The 19,821-nt window shown below is 34.8% G+C and overlaps 1 protein-coding gene across 2 annotated transcripts in view; it reads right to left on the bottom strand.

Moving 5' to 3' along the window:
• KYNU (kynureninase) overlaps positions 1-19,821 on the bottom strand; it is a 112,329-nt gene that overhangs the window by 58,810 nt on the left and 33,698 nt on the right. For both annotated transcript variants that reach the window (XM_081576081.1, XM_081576080.1), the window contains 4 exons: positions 11,750-11,811; positions 9,719-9,790; positions 8,460-8,534; positions 4,519-4,665 (listed from right to left, as the gene is read on the bottom strand). In XM_081576081.1, coding sequence (XP_081432207.1) covers positions 4,519-4,665; positions 8,460-8,534; positions 9,719-9,790; positions 11,750-11,811 — 356 coding nt within the window. The remainder of the gene's footprint in view (positions 1-4,518; positions 4,666-8,459; positions 8,535-9,718; positions 9,791-11,749; positions 11,812-19,821) is intronic.

The raw sequence follows: 19,821 nt of genomic DNA on the forward strand, positions 1-19,821 counted from the left end.
CTGAAGGAAATATCAGAAAGTCCTGGAGATGTCATACCAATGTTACTGAATTGCTTAGTTCATCCTAGCAAACTCCTGCCTCAAGTCTTCTGTTGTGAGAAAAATAAATTCCTAATTTTCAGCTATTTTTCCCTCTGGGACTTTTTTTCTTGCAGCTGAAAACCTTCATAAATGATTAAGGAATATTAAAGGAAAGACTAACCCTGAGAGGAAAGAATTAAGAAGTGATTGGTTGAAAAGCTAAAGAACAGGAAAATGTCAGGGTTGAGTCTATAAAGGACTATAAGGATAGTGGTGTGAAACAGTAGTGGTATTTTGGAGGGAGACAACTCTGGAGCATACTGACAAAGGTCTGTCTAGTCAAGGCTATGGTTTTTCCAGTGGTCATGTATGGATGTGAGAGTCAGACTGTGAAGAAAGCTGAGCGCCGAAGAATTGATGCTTTTGAACTGTGGTGTTGGAGAAGATTCTTGAGAGTCCTTTGGACTGCAAGAAGATCCAACCAGTCCATCCTAGGGGAGATCAGTCCTGGGTGTTCATTGGAAGGACTGATGTTGAAGCTGAAATTCCAATACTTTGACCACCTCATGTGAAGAGTTGTCTCATTGGAAAAGACCCTAATGCTGGGAAGGACTGGGGGCAAGAGGAGAAGGGGATGACAGGATGAGATGGCTGGATGGCATCACCAACTCGATGGACATGGGTTTGGGTAAACTCCAGGAGTTAGTGATGGACAGGGAGGCCTGGTGTGCTCTGATTCATGGGGTCGCAGAGTCGGACACGACTGAGCAACTGAACTGAACAGAAATGAACTGATCTCAAGGTGTATATAGAACTTCTGAGTGTAATAGTTAGGTGGTCATAAATAACAATTTTCAAATGTAGGGGTAGCCTGTAGCTTTTACTTGATAGTGAAAGTTGACTGATGACAATAGTCAAAATCTCTAGGGATAGTAATTCAGGGGAAAACAGGGAACACCCAGTAAGTGTAGATGAGAAGAAATTATTAGTACAAATAAGTAATAGAATATGAATATATATGTATGTATGTATGTATATATATGTGTGTGTGTGTGTGTGTGTGTGTGTGTGTGTGTGTATGGCAGAGCTCCAAGATAGTAGGTTGGCCAATAATACAAAATTAAGCAGATAGCTTCAGAGACAAAATACGAAAATGATATCTCTTTTCACATGCTGGCCTTCCCTTAAAATATGGCTCTCTAACCTGATGTTATGCTTAGTTTTCATTGGCCTCACACACTTGTCATGATCCCAGGTCTTCTCCTCAGTTAAGTAAAGCCTCAGCATTCTCTAAATTCATTCTCTAAATTCAAAGCCATACTACACTACCAGTTGTTGTTTGATTAATTTATTAGTTTTCCTTTTAGATGATCACTAGAAATCGTTTATCTTCTCCTTCCATCAGAGTCAATTTCTATACTATTTATAGCAAAGAGATAACCAATTGAAAAATTGGACAAGACACTTGAACAAGCACTTCATAAAAGAAAAACACAAACTTAGCAAGTACACATTTGAAATATCCTCAACTTCACCAATAGTTAGAGAAGTTCATATTAAAGCTGCAATGCATTATCATTACAAACTAATCAGATTTGCTATTGGCGAGAATGTAGAGTTACAGAAATTCATGGTGAGAGTATATGACCAATTGATATAAACCTTTGGAAAGCTGTCATTGTTGATCTGGATTTAACATACACCTACATTATGTTCTAAGAATGCCAATTCTAAGAATGTAATTAACAGAAATGGATATGAATGCAAATTTATAAGGATATTTAGAGTAGAATTTATTGCAATAGCCCTCAAATGATTAGAATAAAAATAAATTAAATGGTGATCTATTTAATATAATACAATACAATAGTACACTGAAATGAAAAGGAAAACACTCAAAACTACTGTTTGAACAAAAATGGATGAACTTCACAAATTTAGTAGTGAGCAAATAAAAAGACATAAAACAGTGTATGTTAATCCATTCATATGAAGTTCAAGGATGGACAAAACTAATATGTATGTATTTATATTTATATACATGGAGGATTCTGAGTTTTATAAATGTTTTAGAAATTTCTTGATCTAGGTGATGGTTATAAGAGTTCAGAGTAACTCATCTAGCCACTTATAATTTGTGATCTTTTTGGTATATATATATTTCTTTAATATATTTTTCAAAAATCCTATCTCCCACTTCTCTTTCATTTGAAGTTTCTACTTGAAAATCTACTAATGTTGGCTTTTATTAATCAATCAGTTTTGATTCCAACCATTTTTCTGGAAACTTTCCTTTTTTTTTCTTAATCTCACTTAGAAATTCATAATAGTGACTCTTTAATAGCATTTTTTCCCTTCAAATTTCCCAACTCTTTCTTGATTGACACCTTTAATTTTGTTTCTCTCCCTTCAGCTTTATCTTCATAGACCACCCAAGAGAGCTATGTAAATCTACATTTTAAATACTTTTTCTAAATCTTCATTGAGAATGGAGGGAATTGTCTAGCAAGAGTATAAATATCTGTTAAAATAATTTTGATAATGGATAAATTGAAGTCAGCTAGATCACCATTTCACTCCCATAGTATCCATCACTTCTGTACAGTTGTATTTATATGGAACTACTCATTCCTACCTTGCTTTCTATAACTGAAAACTCAATGAGAGTCTTACCTAGTAGGCGGTTACTACATTTTGTAAGTGAAAGAAAGCCTGCAAAATACTGAAAGAATGGTTTTAGCACCAAAGTAGTTGAATGGGAGTTACATATAATATCTAGTAAACAAGTTTATTTTGCTTTTTAATGAGAAATGAAGGAAAATGTATATTTAAGCCACTTTCTTAATTTCATGTTTATTGAGGGCAGTGGAAAGTGGGAGGGAACCACTATTTAATAGGAGAATATGTGCAATACTTCATAATCTTCATAATCAGCACTGCAGTCATCAAGTGGGTTCTTTTATTCCAACTAATGCTTTTGAAAACAAAGACTCAGAAGTCAAGCAACTTGCCCAAGTTCATATAAAATTAACTGACCTAGCCAAGATTGGAACCTCAGACTGAGTGATTTCAAAACCCACCATCTTTCTTCTCTACCTTCTTGCATCATTTCTATGAAAGTTAATGAGACATGCATGTATAGTAAGGCAATCAGGGACTTCCAATTACTTGCATAACATTTTAAAATATGATATTTTATTGAACTATGTTTATTTTGGTGCTTAAACTTTAATATCTAAATTAAGAAGACATCATCATTGTATCTTTTGTAATGCACCACTTTCACATTTATCAAATCAGTTGGAAGTTGTGGTTGGAAATTCCTAGAGACCGCTGGTAATGGTGCTAAATTTCTTTTCATTAGTTCCATTCATTAGCTTCAATAACTGAATATATTAACTAGATCTCACATATGTATTAATCCCATAACTTACTAATGTTAAGAATATAATTTGATTGTTACCTTTTTAAATATATGGCTTGATTGCTGAATCAAATAGAACACTTATTTAAAGATTTAAAATACAAATTGTAACTGTTAAATGTCTTGCCTCTTATTTTTTTCAAGCAAACATACTAAAACACTTTTTTACAAGACATATATAAAGAGTTATTCTTTCATGATAGTATACTGTGTTAGTATTATTCAGTAGTAGTTAAGGAAAATTACTCATTATAGGCAGTATAATGGCTTCCTTAAAGTAAACTGGGTAAAATCCTATCTATGATAAACTTTCATTCTTCATCTCCCCTTCTTCAGGTACATAGGGTTAATGAGCATAGATTACATTTAGAATGAGTTATAGTGCAACAAAGCACCAGAGTTGAGTTTCTAATAGTTCTAATATATAGTTACTATCCTAAGTATTGGCTACTTCTGACTAAGCAGTTCTGTGCCAATGACAACACTTAAGAAAGCTCACCCATCCTGCTCATTAGAGGTAGACATTGAGAGAGCAGATGCTAATAAGGAGGTATGGCCACAGAAGTAACAAAAGAGGTTTAAATAGAGATGCCTAAAGCTAAATATTTATGTTTTAAAGTGCATTTAATAAACTTTATATTTTAAAATATACATATTAAATATATTTTAAAACATAAATATTTTACTTTAGGCAAATATACGTATAATATGGGGCTTCCCTGGTGTCTCAGATGGTAAAGAGTCTGCCTGCAACATGGGAGACCTGGGTTTGATCCCTGGGTAGGGAAGATCTGGAGAAGGGAATGGCTACCCACTCCAGTATTCTTGCCTGGAGAAATCCATGGACAGAGGAGCCTGGCAGGCTACAATCCATGGGGTTGCAAAGAGTCAGACACAACTGAGCGACTAACACTTTCATATATCATATATATATACGCATGTGTGTGTGTGTGTGTGTGTATGTATAATTTTACACAGACACAGACAAATGTATTTTACTATAAGTGTACTTGAATGCTCCACACCAGAGTGATGTGCTGGACAAAGCAGGGAGGAGGAAATGATGCACATACCTTTGCTTGTCCTGCTTTTGTGATGGCAGGTATATTAAAGAGCTGTCCAGTATAAAAATGCAGACCACTGAAAAGGATCACTGCGATAGAGTCACCTTCATTCTCAATTACTTCAAGGATATCCTCTAATCTCAATGTATCTTCTCCCTAAAGTCATGGTAGGCATAAATTACATAATATCCACAATGACAACTTTTCCGTTTATATTTCCCAATCCAAAAATCACTTTGGGATCTTTCTTACCATAAGAAAAAGCAAAGGTATTTTTTTCAAGTTAAGAATCTTCAAAAGTCTGGGAAGAACATGTCTTTGAACACGTTTTGTTATTCAGAAATGATAATACAAGAGTAAAAAGTAGTTTATAAAGTATAAGTTTTGCAAAACTCTATTGCCTGATTTTATTCTTCAGTTTTTCGATTAATCTTTACTATTTACATACTTATAAATTATTTCATTTTTATTCCCATCCAATAAAATACCAGAAAGACTAGGATGTCCATAAAATATTAAATGTCAAAACTGATTTCTTGGAAATTATTATTTTACTTATAATTCTAAAATCATTAATTTTTTCCAGATAAAAGACACATATACATCATTATCTGAGTGAAACTTAGCTTAATATTTTCATTAACTTAAGAGTAAAATCTAGTACATACCAATCGGAAGGTAAAGATCCAAGCATAAAGAAACTATCAATAAAATTCAATATTATCAAGGTTACTATTCTCCCACAATTCAGTGATCAGTTACTTTGTGAATATTATGAATGATTTAATTTGGTCTTGTAAACAACTTGAGTGAAAGAACTCTGCCAGATACAAATTACAAATTTGTAGCCTAATAATTCTCATCTATTTATGAAGTCTTCATGAATTTTCTACACTGCTAAATCTAACATGGTCTTGAAGTCAAAGCATCATTAACTACATTAATATTTGGGGAAAACTCATTACAGTATTAATGGATTTTTCTTCAATTGTTTTTAATTTTGGTAACTCTTACTATTTACCAATTACTGAGTCCCACATTAGGCATATATAATATGTTAAGTTCAGTTCAGTTCAGTCGCTCTGTCGTGTCTGACTCTTTGCGACCCCATGAACTGCAGCACGCCAGGCCTCCCTGTCCGTCACAACTCCCGGAGTCCACCCAAACCCATGTCCATTGAGTTTGTGATGCCATCCAACCATCTAATGCTCTGTCGTCTGCTTCTCCTCCTGCCCTCAATCTTTCCCAGCATCAGGGTCTTTTCAGTTGAGTCAGCTCTTCGCATCAAGTGGCCAAAGTATTGGAGTTTCAGCTTCAACATCAGTCCTACCAGTGAACACCCAGGACTGACCTCCTTTAGGATGGACTGGTTGGATCTCCTTGCAGTGCAAGGGACTCTCAAGAATCTTCTCCAACACCACAGTTCAAAAGCATCAATTCTTCAGCACTCAGCTTTCTTTATAGTCCAACTCTCACATCCGTACATGACTACTGGAAAACCATAGCCCTGACTCGATGGACCTTTGTTGGCAAAGTAATGTCTCTGCTTTTTAACATGCTGTCTAGGTTGGTCATAACTTTCCTTCCAAGGAGTAAGCATCTTTTAATTTCATGGCTGCAATCACCATCAGCAGTGATTTTGCAGCCCAGAAAAATAAAGTCAGCCACTGTTTCCACAGTTTCCACTGTTTCCCTATCTATCTGCCATGAAGTGATGGGACCGGATACCATGATCTTAGTTTTCTGAATGTTGAGCTTTAAGCCAACTTTTTCACTCTCCTCTTTCAATTTCATCAAGAGGCTCTTTAGTTCTTCTTTGCTTTCTTCCATAAGGGTGGTGTCATCTGCATATCTGAGGTTATTGATATTTCTCCCGGCAATCTTGATTCCAACTTGTGCTTCCTCTAGCCCAGCATTTCTCATGATGTACTCTGCATGTAAGTTAAATAAGCAGGGTGACAATATACAGCCTTGATGTACTCCTTACCAGTCTGTTGTTCCATGTCCAGTTCTAACTGTTGCTTCCTGACCTGCATACAGATTTCTCAAGAAGCAGGTGAGGTGGTCTGGTATTCCCATCTCTTTCAGAATTTTCCACAGTTTATTGTGATCCACACAGTTAAAGGCTTTGGCATAGTCAATAAAGCAGAAATAGATGTTTTTCTGGAACTCTCTTGCTTTTTTGTGATATGTATCACAAATGTAATAATATGCTAATTTCTGCTAGTAGTCTGAGACTTGTTTGCGAAAATGATATTCTATAAAAATAAGAGGAATAAATTGTAGTGGTCAACCTACTTGAAGGGCAGGAGTACAGACAAAGACATAGAGAACAAACTTGTGGACACAGTGGGGGAAGGAGAGGAGTTGAGTGAATAGCATTGAAACATATCCATTGTCATATGTAAAACAGATGGCTAGTGGGAAGCTGGTGTATAGCACAGGGAGCTCAACCTTGTGCTCTGTGACAACCTACAGAGGTGGGATGGGGGGTTGAAAGGGAGGCTCAAGAAGGAGAGGGATATACGGCTGATTCAAATTGTTGTATAGCAGAAACCAACACAACATTGTAAAGCAATTATCCTCCAGGTAAAAATAAATTTTAAATTAAAAAAATAGAGTTGACAATGAAATCAATCTCTGAATTTCTAAGTGATATGTATTTTATACATGAAGAAAAGGATTTCAGTGATTCTAAGAAAAAAATTTGAAGTAAAATTAGTAACATGACAACCCCAACCTATTTTTTTTTCCTGTAGAGGAAGCTAATACATTTTGTCCAATATAATTGTTAAAAAAAGTAAGGAAAGTGCTCTGTATACTAATGCTTTATTTCTTTAAAGAATCGGTACTAAGCAAATGAGAATTTTATTTTTCAGTGATAAGATATGGTTTTGTTTCATGTTGACCTGCTCCAATCTAGTAATGCTAAAGAGTGGTCCCAAATATACGATTAAGTCATACAGCTCCACAACACTTATTACTTAAAAAAAAAAAAAAACTTGTGATGGCTATAGTCATTTTTGCTAGAAATAAGCAATTTATATATAATATATGAAACATATCATTCCAAAGCTGTGAGAACTTTCTGTTCCATTAATATATTACATGCTGGCAAAAAGAAGTGAATAGAGTAGATATTTAATTTCTCAAATTGTTTTTGGGTTGAAAGAAATAATTGTTCAAACATTGACTTGGGAGTGTCGTACATACATGAAGCCTAAAATTTATCCTGTGTGGATCTGTTGGTGCCCAGTTACACAAGCTGCAGGGTTTAGATATCAAAGCCTGTACAACTTAGCCTTACAGCTTTATTAATATAAAGGGCACAGTATTTTAGATCTTAAACATATGATCAAGCCCAACTGTTTCCTTTGTTATCTGTTTAAATATAAAGAAATCTCAGAGATAAAGTAAGTAATGCAAAGTCACTGGGATTTCCCTGGGGAGTAATAACGAGATTGTAAACCTAATTTCCTTCTGCTACATTAAGTCCCTTTCAATACCCCAGACTAAACTCAGAGGCAAACATTTGATACTTAGATTAAGAGGGGCAAAAAGATAGGCATCATTCAATTTCAACAAATATAACTGATTTTCAACGTGATTTTAATGGCACCCACAGGCAATGGCATTTAAATTTGAAAATGATATATGCAAGTTGCTATCTCCTTCCATCCCACTGAAGAATATGGGAGACTCCAGTGGTATTAACAGGAAAATAGTTTGCTTATAATATGACTAGCCTTTGAAAAAATTAAAATAAATACCCTTCTGAGTTAAGTTTCTATTTTAAGCAAAATGACCTAATAGTAACAGAGTATAGGTCTTTTATACTTTCTTGAAAGTTCCATTAAAGTAATGAAGATAATAAACTTTTGAAGAAAATGAAGAAAAAAATCAATACTAAATAGAATCATGATGAATATTTATTTCTCTTTCTTATATACCTCTCTTGGCTTTATAATCCGCATACTTTTCTCAATGTTAAGTCCATGAAGTTGAAGCTGTGACTCAATAGCAAACTGGAAAAGAAAGATGATTTATGAAATCAAATCCAGTGCACAGAAGTACATTAGAATCCAAAAAAAGGTAATAAAATAACAATAAAAGCATATTATCATATTAAATTCAAGGTCAAGGTTAAAAGTAACTAAACAATGTATCAGAGAAAAATTTAACATAATTTACATGCAGCAATCTGAACATCCTTTGAAACAGAAATATTATATGGATAGAAATGTAAGGGTCATTTAGTCTTTAGAAATATAAGAAATTTTTTGAGTAAGATATTTAGTTAATTTGAGTCAAAACAGAGTTTACAAAATAACCAAAGTGAGCAGTGAAGACTTGCTAGTCTTCAATACAGGATACAGAAATGGCTTGCCCTAGAAAGAGTAAGCTAGTACAAGAAAAGGATAAAAAAAAAGTTCCCTTCATTGAGAGCCCCAGATGAAAATAAGAACCAGAAATTTTAGGGACCCTGAATTTTTTCAAGATAAAGATTCATGATCCTTTTTAGTAAGATCATGGCTATTAATTTGAATGATTAAATTCCTTGAAATTATAAGATATAGGCTAGAATACTTACATAGTGATAATATAAAGATGGAAATCAAGTTTCTCTAATACTAAAACTGAAATATGCTTTTACCTGTGTTGGTGTCTGTAACAGTCAAATTTCTTATCAACTGAAATTGCTGAAAAAGTAGCATGATTTTTTCCTTGAACCACAAAAAATTCTCAAGTCTTCAATACATTTTTAAAATTAAAAACTACCAATAATTATGCTAGTGTGTTATGAAAGCAAATGGACAGATAAATGTTTATATTCCTACTTTAGGTAGCTAGCTAAAGGGTTAAGTACTTGGGTGTGTATTGATTTTATTTCATAAAATAAAACAGCAACAAGAATTAATAAAACATTTATAACTGCACTTGATTTAGACCAGTGGTTTGTTCAGTGTCTTTAAAAAGACTAATAAATCAATGTTCTTATTCAATTCTTTCCTCCCTTAACACATGTTTTACTTGAACAAAAGAAATAAAGCTACGATCTATGAAAATGCATAAATCAAAAGCATTTGACAGATCTTTTTATTATAAGGTTACTTAGAAAAGACTAGTGAATAAACATTCATGTCAGGCAAATGATATGTTCCTTTAGGAAGAGTAGAAAGAATATAAATATCATTTGAAGAATCCTTACATGATCTGAAGGGAAGGCTTTGGCTTCTAGGAGAATTTTATACCGTTTGGGTGTAGGCTTGAAAAATGATAACTGCAATGAAATGGATTTATTGAGAAAAGCATTATTGTACAACTTAGACATTTGTTCATTTTTATACCACACTTTAATTTTATAATCTCCAGCATTTTAAAGGAATTAATTAATTACATGGTTAGATGCCTATAGGAGGTACATTTTTCCAATTAGCCTTGTTTCCAGTGAATTCTAAAAAGAAGATATTTGCTCACTATGTTTATCAATAGGAAAGCAAATTTGAGAGAAAAATGTGAATCAGATAAAAACGAATTCTCAAACTTTACTTAAATGCTAATTGAAAATTAATTGAAAGTTGAAAAATCTCAATTCACTTAATGGCAATTGCTCTGAGACTGAAATATCATATTCTATCGAGTGCCACCTGGGAAGCCTACCTATATGTATGTCTTATTCATAGTGATTTATCTAGAGCTATAGATTTGGTTTCTAGTACATAATATTTCTAAAGTTTTATGATAGTATGAAATCTAATTTTAGGTCCAACTGAAAGTTCCTTTGCCCTAATGAAACATTTGGGGTTTCTAGAGTCACCAGGGAGAAGTAGCTCATGTGTTCAGAGGAGCCTTTTCATTTCTCTGCGCAGTGCTTGGAGAATACTGACTGACAATAATAACAATGACGATGATTGCTACTGTTAATTGGATGTTGACCACTGGCCGGGGTGGTAAAGCAATTTTCACATATTGTCATGTTTTATATGTATGAGGTAGATATTATCATTTTCATTTTTTACAAAGGAAAAAATTAAGATTTAGAAATGCCCATTGTTGTTTAGTTGCTAAGTTGTGTCTGACTCTTCTGCAACCCATGGACTGTAGCCCACCTGTTTCCTCTGTCCATGGGATTTCCCAGGCAAGTATATTGGAATGGGTTGCCATTTCCTTGTCCAGGGGATATTCTCGACTCAGGGATCGAACCTGTGTCCCTTGCACTGCAGGTGATTCTTTATCACTGATCCACCTGGGAAACCCAGAAATGCCAATACCCTTGTCCAAAATCAAACAGGTATTAAGTAATCTAGCTGGGAGCCAAACCAGAGTTGTCTGAACTGAAAATCATGCTGTTTACCATCATACTTAACATATTCCATAAGCACTTTCCTTCAGACATCTTTAATAATCATGTGTATATCATAAAAATAAAATATCAGTATCTTAATAGTGCATCTTTGTCCTATAGACATGCTTTGAAAATTTCACTTAAAAATGAAATACAAAATTTTCATGACATCAATTACTCTAGGCACCATATTTCAAACCAAATATATATATTTTAAGGTATACATATTATCAAATTCTTAGAATGTAAGAAATACCTAAGCAGAGTGAGTCAATTAATGTTTGTTATTGTTGTTCAGTCAGTAAGTCATGCCTGACTCTCTGCGATACCTTGGACTGCAGCAGGCCAAGACTCTCTGTCCTTCACTATCTCCTGGAGATTGCGTGATTTCATGTCCATTGAGTCGGTGATGCTGTCTAACCATCTCATTCTCCACTGCCCCCTTCTCCTCATGCCCTCAATCTCTCTCAGCAACAGGGTCTTTTTTAATCTACCCCCCAAAATTAATGTACAAAAACATAATATTTCATAGTCCCACCCCCTAACACTCAGCATATTGGAAAACTTTCTTTCTGAAAAAATTACTGCTTGCTACCATTTTTATATCATTATTTTGTGTGCTTGCAGCAATTTAGCTTTTCATCAACTGTGACTCTTATTCCTTATGTTGTAAGATAAGAGCTCAGTATTCTAAAGCTCTTTGTAAAGAGACAACTCTCCCATGATTATGAAGAAGCCATTCTAGCAGGGCCCAGCATTTCCTGGTATAATTGAAAATAATCTCACAATTTGTTTTTAAGTAAGTAAAACTCCAAATCCTCATGAATTAAAGATAGAAAAAATCAGATTGTGTAAATGAGTGTATACTAAACACTGGTGGGAAGGGAGGCTTACCAGTAGAAGATGTAAATTAACAGTCAAACCATTCATTAGGGCTATTTCTTTCTCATTGGCTCCTGAAAAATAAATATATCATAATTTAGATTTTTCTGTTAGTTTTAAGGGTGCTTGGAAAAACAAAGTATCACTCTTTCATCCTTAATTTTTTTTAGTGATAAGGGCATATTTGATGTGTCATCACAAAGAAGTGGAAGTTTTCCCACTTGACTAATTTTATCAAACGATATTTGGACTCACATGCACATAGCTAGCTAAAAGTTACATTTCCTTTTTGACATAATAAATAATAACAACATAATAGTGAAGCATTTTCTTTCTCCTGTAAACTAAAAATGATTTACCCTATCATCAGCTAGGTTGCCAAATTCCCACAGAGCACATTTTTGTGGTAAGTGCGTCTCCAAGAGGAATCTAAAAGAATTGAAGGCCAATCACATCTTTAAAGCTGGTTGTTTCTAACATCAAATTAAAATGCACCTTTAATAAAAGAAGGCAATGCTGCTAAACATAATTCACTGTTATTACAGTGAAATATACAGTAGTTCCTAAGATAAAAAAAGCTAGCAGTAAAGTAAATGCTAAATAGCTCTGGGTTTTCTTTATTCACACTGAATGAGATAATTAATATAAATATGTATTGTTTGATGAAGAAAACATGCAAAATTAAGATAACCACAACACAATCATAATCTGATCTAATTCCTATTAACAAGGGTTATATCACTAGAAACAGACCCAGAGAGAAAGCATACAGTGAATACTTAAGAACTCGGAGCACAAACCAAAGTAATAATACTTTCCCCCTTTATGGTTCTTATGATATCTCTTGAAGGCAATTCAAATAGTATCTCTTTACCATTACTGAGAAAAATAGGCTATGAGCTTTAATGTTTGTAAGGCTGTACTAGGTGTAAGAGAAAATGCTTCATACAAGTCTTCACTTTGTATCCAATGAGATACCTCTGATAGAATCCCATTTTACTCAAAGAATAGACTGTAAATAGGATAATTATTCTAATTAATAGATAGATTTTTAGGTTAAATTCACTTGAGGGGAGGCCACTGGAGATAAGTGGAATTTATATTTTAACATAGCCATTTAAGGAAATGCCTGTGCTTTGATCTAGTCAAGAAAAACTTGTTGCATTTAATGGATGGATTTCCCCACTTGATTGATACGCAAGATTGGTAAACAAATGGTGGCTGTTAAATATGTATTTCTGGTCATTGTAAGGTGAATAGTGTCTCAAGTCCAAGGACAATAACAACCTCATACTGTGTGTGTGTGTATATATATATATATATATATATGTTAGTTGCTCAGTTGCGTCCAACTCCTTGAGACCCCATGGACTGTCGCCTGCCAGGCTCCTCTGTTCATGGAATTATCCAGGCAAGAATACTGGAGTGGGTTGCCATTTCCTTCTCCAGGGGATCTTCCAAACCCAGGGATCAAATCCAGGTCTCCCACACTGCAGGCAGATTCTTTACCATGTGAGCCACAAGGAAGTTCTTCATACTGCATTCCTCGCGCTAAATCAGATGTCTCGAACATGCTAGATAGCTTATGTTTTATATGGGGGCATACATCTTCTCCTATGGTATGAACATCCTTTTGAAATATGATGAAACAAATGCTGCCAGCTTTATTTTATTTCTTTGTTTGCATTATGGTATGAATTTTCACTATTACTTACAAAACAAAACATCATCTATGACATCAATCTGATATTATTTTTAACTTCCCGTTAGCTCTTTACACACATCTTTTCTGAAAACTGTTCATTTTAATAAAAAATATCCTGGCAGAGAATGTGGAAGGAGAAAAGGAAGGAAAAAATAATACATTTCACCCTCCTTATCCATGGAAGTGAAACCCATGGATATGGAGGATGGAATGTATTCATGGCACAACTCACTTTATGTTAGGGACTTGAGCATACTCCTATTTTGATATCCTGAAGGGAATATCCTGTGTGGACTCCTGAAAGCAATCCCCAAAGAAACTGAGGGATGACTGTATCAAGAAAGAGCAGAATTAATAGAAAGGAAAGCATTTGAAGGACTGTGTTTTTGTTGTTTACTTGCTAAATTGTATGAAACTCTTTTTGTGACCCCATGGACTGTACCCGCTAGGCTGCTCTATCTATGGAATTTCCCAGGCAAGAATACTTGAGTGGGTGCCATTTCCTGCTCCAGGGGATCTTCTCAACCCAGGGATCATACCTGCTTCTCCTGCATCACAGGGGGATTCTTTCCCACTGAGCCAGTGGGGAAGCCAGAAATAATGTAATGAGAAGAAATCAAAAGAGGATAAAATGATTTATAAATTTACCACCAAATGAAAACAAAGATATGGAGATGCAGAAAGAAAGAGAGGTAGAATTTCTATACAAGGCCAGGCATTCCATTTTTGCTTAATGATTACCTTCTGATTAAAATGATTATCCTTGCCTAAGAAATGTTAGTCCTTCAAAGAATACAGTGTTCATTTTGGATCACCTGATTTTTTTCTTGCATGGAATGTGATGAACCACAAGTCCTGGGCTGAATTAATCTAGACATACACTTGGCCCTGTGCTTTGCACCCTTCACTCTCAATGGTCTGCTAAAACTTGGATCAGTTCTTTGTAAGTAATCCTTCACTGACTTGAATTTGCCTGCCCACATACACAAAAATTATCCCACCTTAGAACTTTAAATTCAATCAAGTTCTTCACAAATCCCCTCCTCACCTAGTTATGAACTTTGTCAAGGAGAAGGTCAGTGTATTTAACATGTGTGCATGCACACCCTTGTATAGCTAAGGATGGTGCATGTATTAAGGCTGCAGAACATTAACAGAAATGTTTATTCCAAATATGACCTAAAGTCACTAAAGAATCAAGTGTTCTTAGCATGCATGGGCTACAAATCAGATGGATTTTTAACTTATTTTCAAAAGAAAATTTACTTAATTGACCTATTTCTTTTGGTCCAATTTGTATTTCTGAAATTCATGTTTGTACCTTTAAGATATTTTGATATTATCAACATTCCATATGACAATAAATCGTCATTTAAAGCAAGTTGAAATTCTTTCAAGTTGCTTTTCTTTGTTCCTTTTGTTTTTCCTAAGAGCTTTTTTGAACTAATGTTGAAACGTCAAAAACTGTAAGTATGGGCTATAATTTCCTGTGCTATACAATATATCCTTATTATCTATTTTATACATAGTAGTTTGTAACTACCCTAATTTCCTCCTCCCACGTCCCTCTCCCCTTTGGAAACCACTATTTTTTTTTCTACATCCCTGAGTCTGTTTCTGTTTTGCATATACCATCTTTTGTACTATTATTTAGATTGTACTTTGTCGCTCAGTTGTGTCCAACTCTTCGCAACCCCATGAACTGTAGCCTGCCAGGCTCCTCTTCTTCACTTTTCTGCCATAAGGATGGTGTCATGTGCATATCTGAATTTATTGATATTTCTCCTGGCAGTCTTGATTCCAGCTTGTGCTTCATCCAGCCCAGTGTTTCTCATGATGTACTCTGCATATAAGTTAAATAAGCAGGGTGAAAATATTCAGCCTTGACGTACTCCTTTCCTGATTTGGAACCAGTCTGTTGTTACACGTCCAGTTCTCACTGTTGCTTCCTGACCTGCATACAGGTTTCTCAAGAGACAGGTCATCTTTGCATGAAATGTTCCTTTGGTATCTCACATTTTCTTGAAGAGATCTCTAGTCTTTCCCATTCTATCATTTTCCTTTATTTCTTTGCATTGATCACTGAGGAAGGCTTTCTTATCTCTCCTTGCTATTCTTTGGAACTCTGCATTCAAATGGGTATATCTTTCCTTTTCTCCATTGTCTTTCACTTCTCTTATTTTCATAGCTATTTGTAAGGCCTCCTCAGACAACCATTTTGCCTTTTTGCATTTATTTTTGTTGGGGATGGTCTTGATCACTGCTGCGTATACAATGTCACGAACCTCCATCCATAGTTCTTCAGGCACTATGTCTATGAGATCTAATCATTTGAATCTATTTGTCACTTCCACTGTATAATCGTACAGGATTTGATTTAGGTCATACCTGAATGGTCTAGTGGTTTTCCCTATTTTCTTTAATTTAAGTCTGAATTTGACAATAAGGAGTTCAGGATCTGGTCCCATCACTTCATGGGAAATAGTGGAAACAGTGTCAGACTTTATTTTTTGGAGCTCCAAAATCACTGCAGATGGTGATTGCAGCCATGAAATTAAAAGACGTTTACTCCTTGGAAGGAAAGTTATGACCAACCTAGATAGCATATTAAAAAGCAGAGACATTACTTTGCCAACAAAGGTCCGTCTAGTCAAGGCTATGGTTTTTTCCAGTAGTCATGTGTGGATGTGAGAGTTGGACTGTGAAGAAAGCTGAGCGCCAAAGAATTGATGCTTTTGAACTGTGGCGTTGGAGAAGACTCTTGAGAGTCCCTTGGACTGCAAGGAGATCCATCCAGTCCCTCCTAAAGGAGGTCAGTCCTCGGTGTTCATTGGAAGGACTGATGCTGAAGCTGAAACTCCAATACTTTGGCCACCTCATGAGAAGAGTTCATTCATTGGAAAAAACCCTGATGCTGGGAAGGATTGGGGGCAGGAGGAAAAGGGGACGACAGAGGATAAGATGGCTGGGTGGCATCACTGATTCGATGGACATGAGTTTGGGTAAACTCCGGGAGTTGGTGATGGACAGGGAGGCCTGGCGTGCTGTGATTCATGGGGTTGCAAAGAGTCGGACACGACTGAGCGACTGAACTGAACTAAACTGAACTGATCAGAGCCACAGTCAGCTACTGGTCTTGTTTTTGCTGAAAACAAGTATAGAGCTTCTCCATATTTGGCTGCAAAGAATATAATCAATCTGATTTTGGTGTTGACCGTCTGGTGATATCCATGTGTAGAGTCTTATCTTGTGTTGTTGGAAGAGGGTGTTTGCTATGACTAGTATGTTCTCTGGGCAAAACTCTATTAGCCTTTGCCCTGCTTCATTCTGTACTCTAAGGCCAAATTTGCTTGTTACTATGTAATATTCAGTATTTATCTTTATCTGTATGACTCATTTCATTATGTATAATATGTTCTAGGTCCATGCACGTCTCTGCAGAAGGCATTATTCCATTATTCTTTATGGGTGAGTAATATTCCATTACTTAGTGGCTCAAATGGTAAAATATCCACCTGCAATGCAGGAGACCGGGGTTTGATCCCTGAGTCAGGAAGATCCCCTAGAGAAGGGGATGGAGATTCCCGTATTCTTGCCTGGAAAATTCCAGGGACAGAGGAGACTTGCAAGCTACAGTCCATGACATCACAAAGAGTTGGTCGTGGCTGAGCAACTAACACTAACACTTTTGCTTTTCTTTATCCATCTATCTGACTATAATTCAATAAAAATTAAAAATGAAAGTACTATAAGTATTGGAGGCAAATTTATTGGAGGTCAAGTATTTCTAAAAAAATTCCTGAAAACTTGTCAGGATTTGAAAGAGTCTTTACTTAAAGATGGGCTTCCCTGATAGCTCAGTTGGTAAATAATTTGCCTGCACTGCACGAGATCCCCGGGTTGGGAAGATCTGCTAGAGAAGGGATAGGCTACCCTCTCCAGTATTCTTTGGCTTCCCTTGTGGCTTAGCTGGTAAAGAATCTGCCTGCAATGCAAGAAGCTTGGGTTCTATCCCTGGATTGGGAAGATTCCCTGGAGAAGGGAAAGGCTAGTCACTTCAGTATTCTGGCCTAGAGAATAAAGAGTTGGATACGACTGAACAACTTTCATTTTCACTTTACTTTAGAAGATCATGTACGACTCACTACAGTAAGTGTAAAAATTTGAATTATTTCATCTGAGATGTGTGTGAGCCAGGGTTCTCATTTGAAGAATGAGAACTGCTTGTTTATTTATTGAACACAATTTTTTGCTTTACCAGAAGGTGAAACTTATATACAAGCATTACCTTCTTATATCCATGCCTAGCACACTAATGTTTATTGAGCCCTTATTATGTGCCAACACTTCTAGTGTGACTTGTATTATCTTCACAGTAATCTAATAAGGTATCTACTTTATTTTCCACTTTTATAAATGAGGAAACTAATGTGCAAGCGGATGAACTAACTTGCTTAAAATTCTCACAGATAGGAAGAAAGAGACAAAAATCTTTCTCTCTCAGAAAAATAAATAAATAAAATCTTTATTCAAGATAACATTTGGAAGTGTTGTCTATGTTATCTGCTCCCCTTACATCAAATATAGGAAGCCCATGTTCATTACTAATATCCTTCTGCATCTTTCTCATCATCATTTAATTTCAAATGTTTTGCAAGGTAAGAATGACAGGGTCCTTAGCTGCTTAGTGTTTGATAAGAAGGTTCTCATAACTGCCATGCCATGTTCTGTATATTTTATTAATCACATGCAAATGTTATTGTTTTGTTCTAAGGTTTGTAGTTAAGCTAAATCTGGGAACTTTCCACTCTATTTTTCAAGTAGCAAATTCCTGTGGTCCTTGGTGTCTCGAGTGTGCTTGATGGTTCATGGCTATTTGGAGAGAGCTCCCAGGGATATTACCTTTCTGAGGGTCAACCTCAAGTTTCATAAAGCAAATTTATGTTCATATTACAATAGTTTTATAAGCCAAAATGAATGTATCTAGCCCTCTGTAATGTTTATGTACCCAGGAGGAAGTAGGCTTAGTAATAATATTAATAATATTCTTCAACAATTCTATTTCTAGCACCCTGATAATGTGACATTAATTATAAGGGAAAGTTATTCCATGTTTTGCAGTTCTACCTTTAGAGACTTTTGTGTCTTTGAAGTACCATACAAAGGCATGTAACATGTATGTGATAAGCTTCATTTGTTTATATATATATATGAAAAGTGAAAGAAATGTATATACTGTTTGAATATATATACAAATGTTTTATTAAAAGTTTTTCATCTCATATGAAATGGAAATTATTTTCTCTATCTGTGAGTAGATAGGGTTGCTCATTATCTCTTTCTCCTCTCTATTCACTCAATCAATTTATACACATAATAATTTTTATTATCCTCTTGTTCCTTGTTTTTCAGAAGTATTATGACAAAATAAAGGCTATGGTTTTAAGAACCTGGAAGATTCAATTGTAGTCCAAAACTTACAGCTTGTCTATTTGCTCCTGCCTCATTTAGACAGACCACAAGTAGCAAAAGTCAATTTGACTTCTGCTCCTGTCTTCTGTAGTTACCATATAATTTAATTTTTTTTATTTATACAATATCTACCTCCAAAGAGGATATTAGGTTTCTTGAATTTAAGGTGAGAAAGAATGATTTTTAAAAATTGCAACAAAGTACAATATATGCTGATGAGAAACAAATTAGAAGCTACTAAATGTTTTTGCTACTTCACTCTATCAGATTTTCTCGGAACTTACTAGTAACCAAGGCAAAAAGGAAACCTGGGATTTGCAGCAAAAAAGACAAACATGAACACATACACAAATACCTTATAAAAGAATCAGTTCCTACTAAAGCAAACAAAGTAAACTAATTCATTTTTGAACTTAAATTAAGAACCATTTATTTGACTAATATATACAATTTTAAAAGTAAATTAATTTGGGGGATTAGGTATTAGCTACTGAAAAAAAATTTAAAAAGCAAGCTTTTAAAATAGTGCTCATAGTCCTCTTTTGTACATACTGTCAACAACAACAAAAAAAATGGTAGAGTTATTTCTCCTGATGAAACATACATTGTAGAGAACCAAATAGACATTTAATAAAATAATCATTAAAATAAAGAAGCTAGTTTAGATTTAATGATGCACTGATAATATTTCAAGTTAAATATGACAATTTGTTTGTCATATTAAGGCTTGAAACTTTGAGAAATGTATATATATATATATATAAAATAAATAGTACATATACTGTTTACTGAGTTCCATGTACAAGTGTGACTTTGCTCATTTCAAAAGATAATTGTTATTTTATATACTATATAATTAGCATTAGATGACTATAATTTAATTAATACAACATTTAAGGACAAAACC

The sequence above is a fragment of the Giraffa tippelskirchi genome, chromosome 3 (assembly GCF_054371585.1).
Source record: "Giraffa tippelskirchi isolate mGirTip1 chromosome 3, T2T-mGirTip1v1.2.pri, whole genome shotgun sequence".
In the NCBI taxonomy this organism is placed as follows: Eukaryota; Metazoa; Chordata; class Mammalia; order Artiodactyla; family Giraffidae; genus Giraffa; species Giraffa tippelskirchi.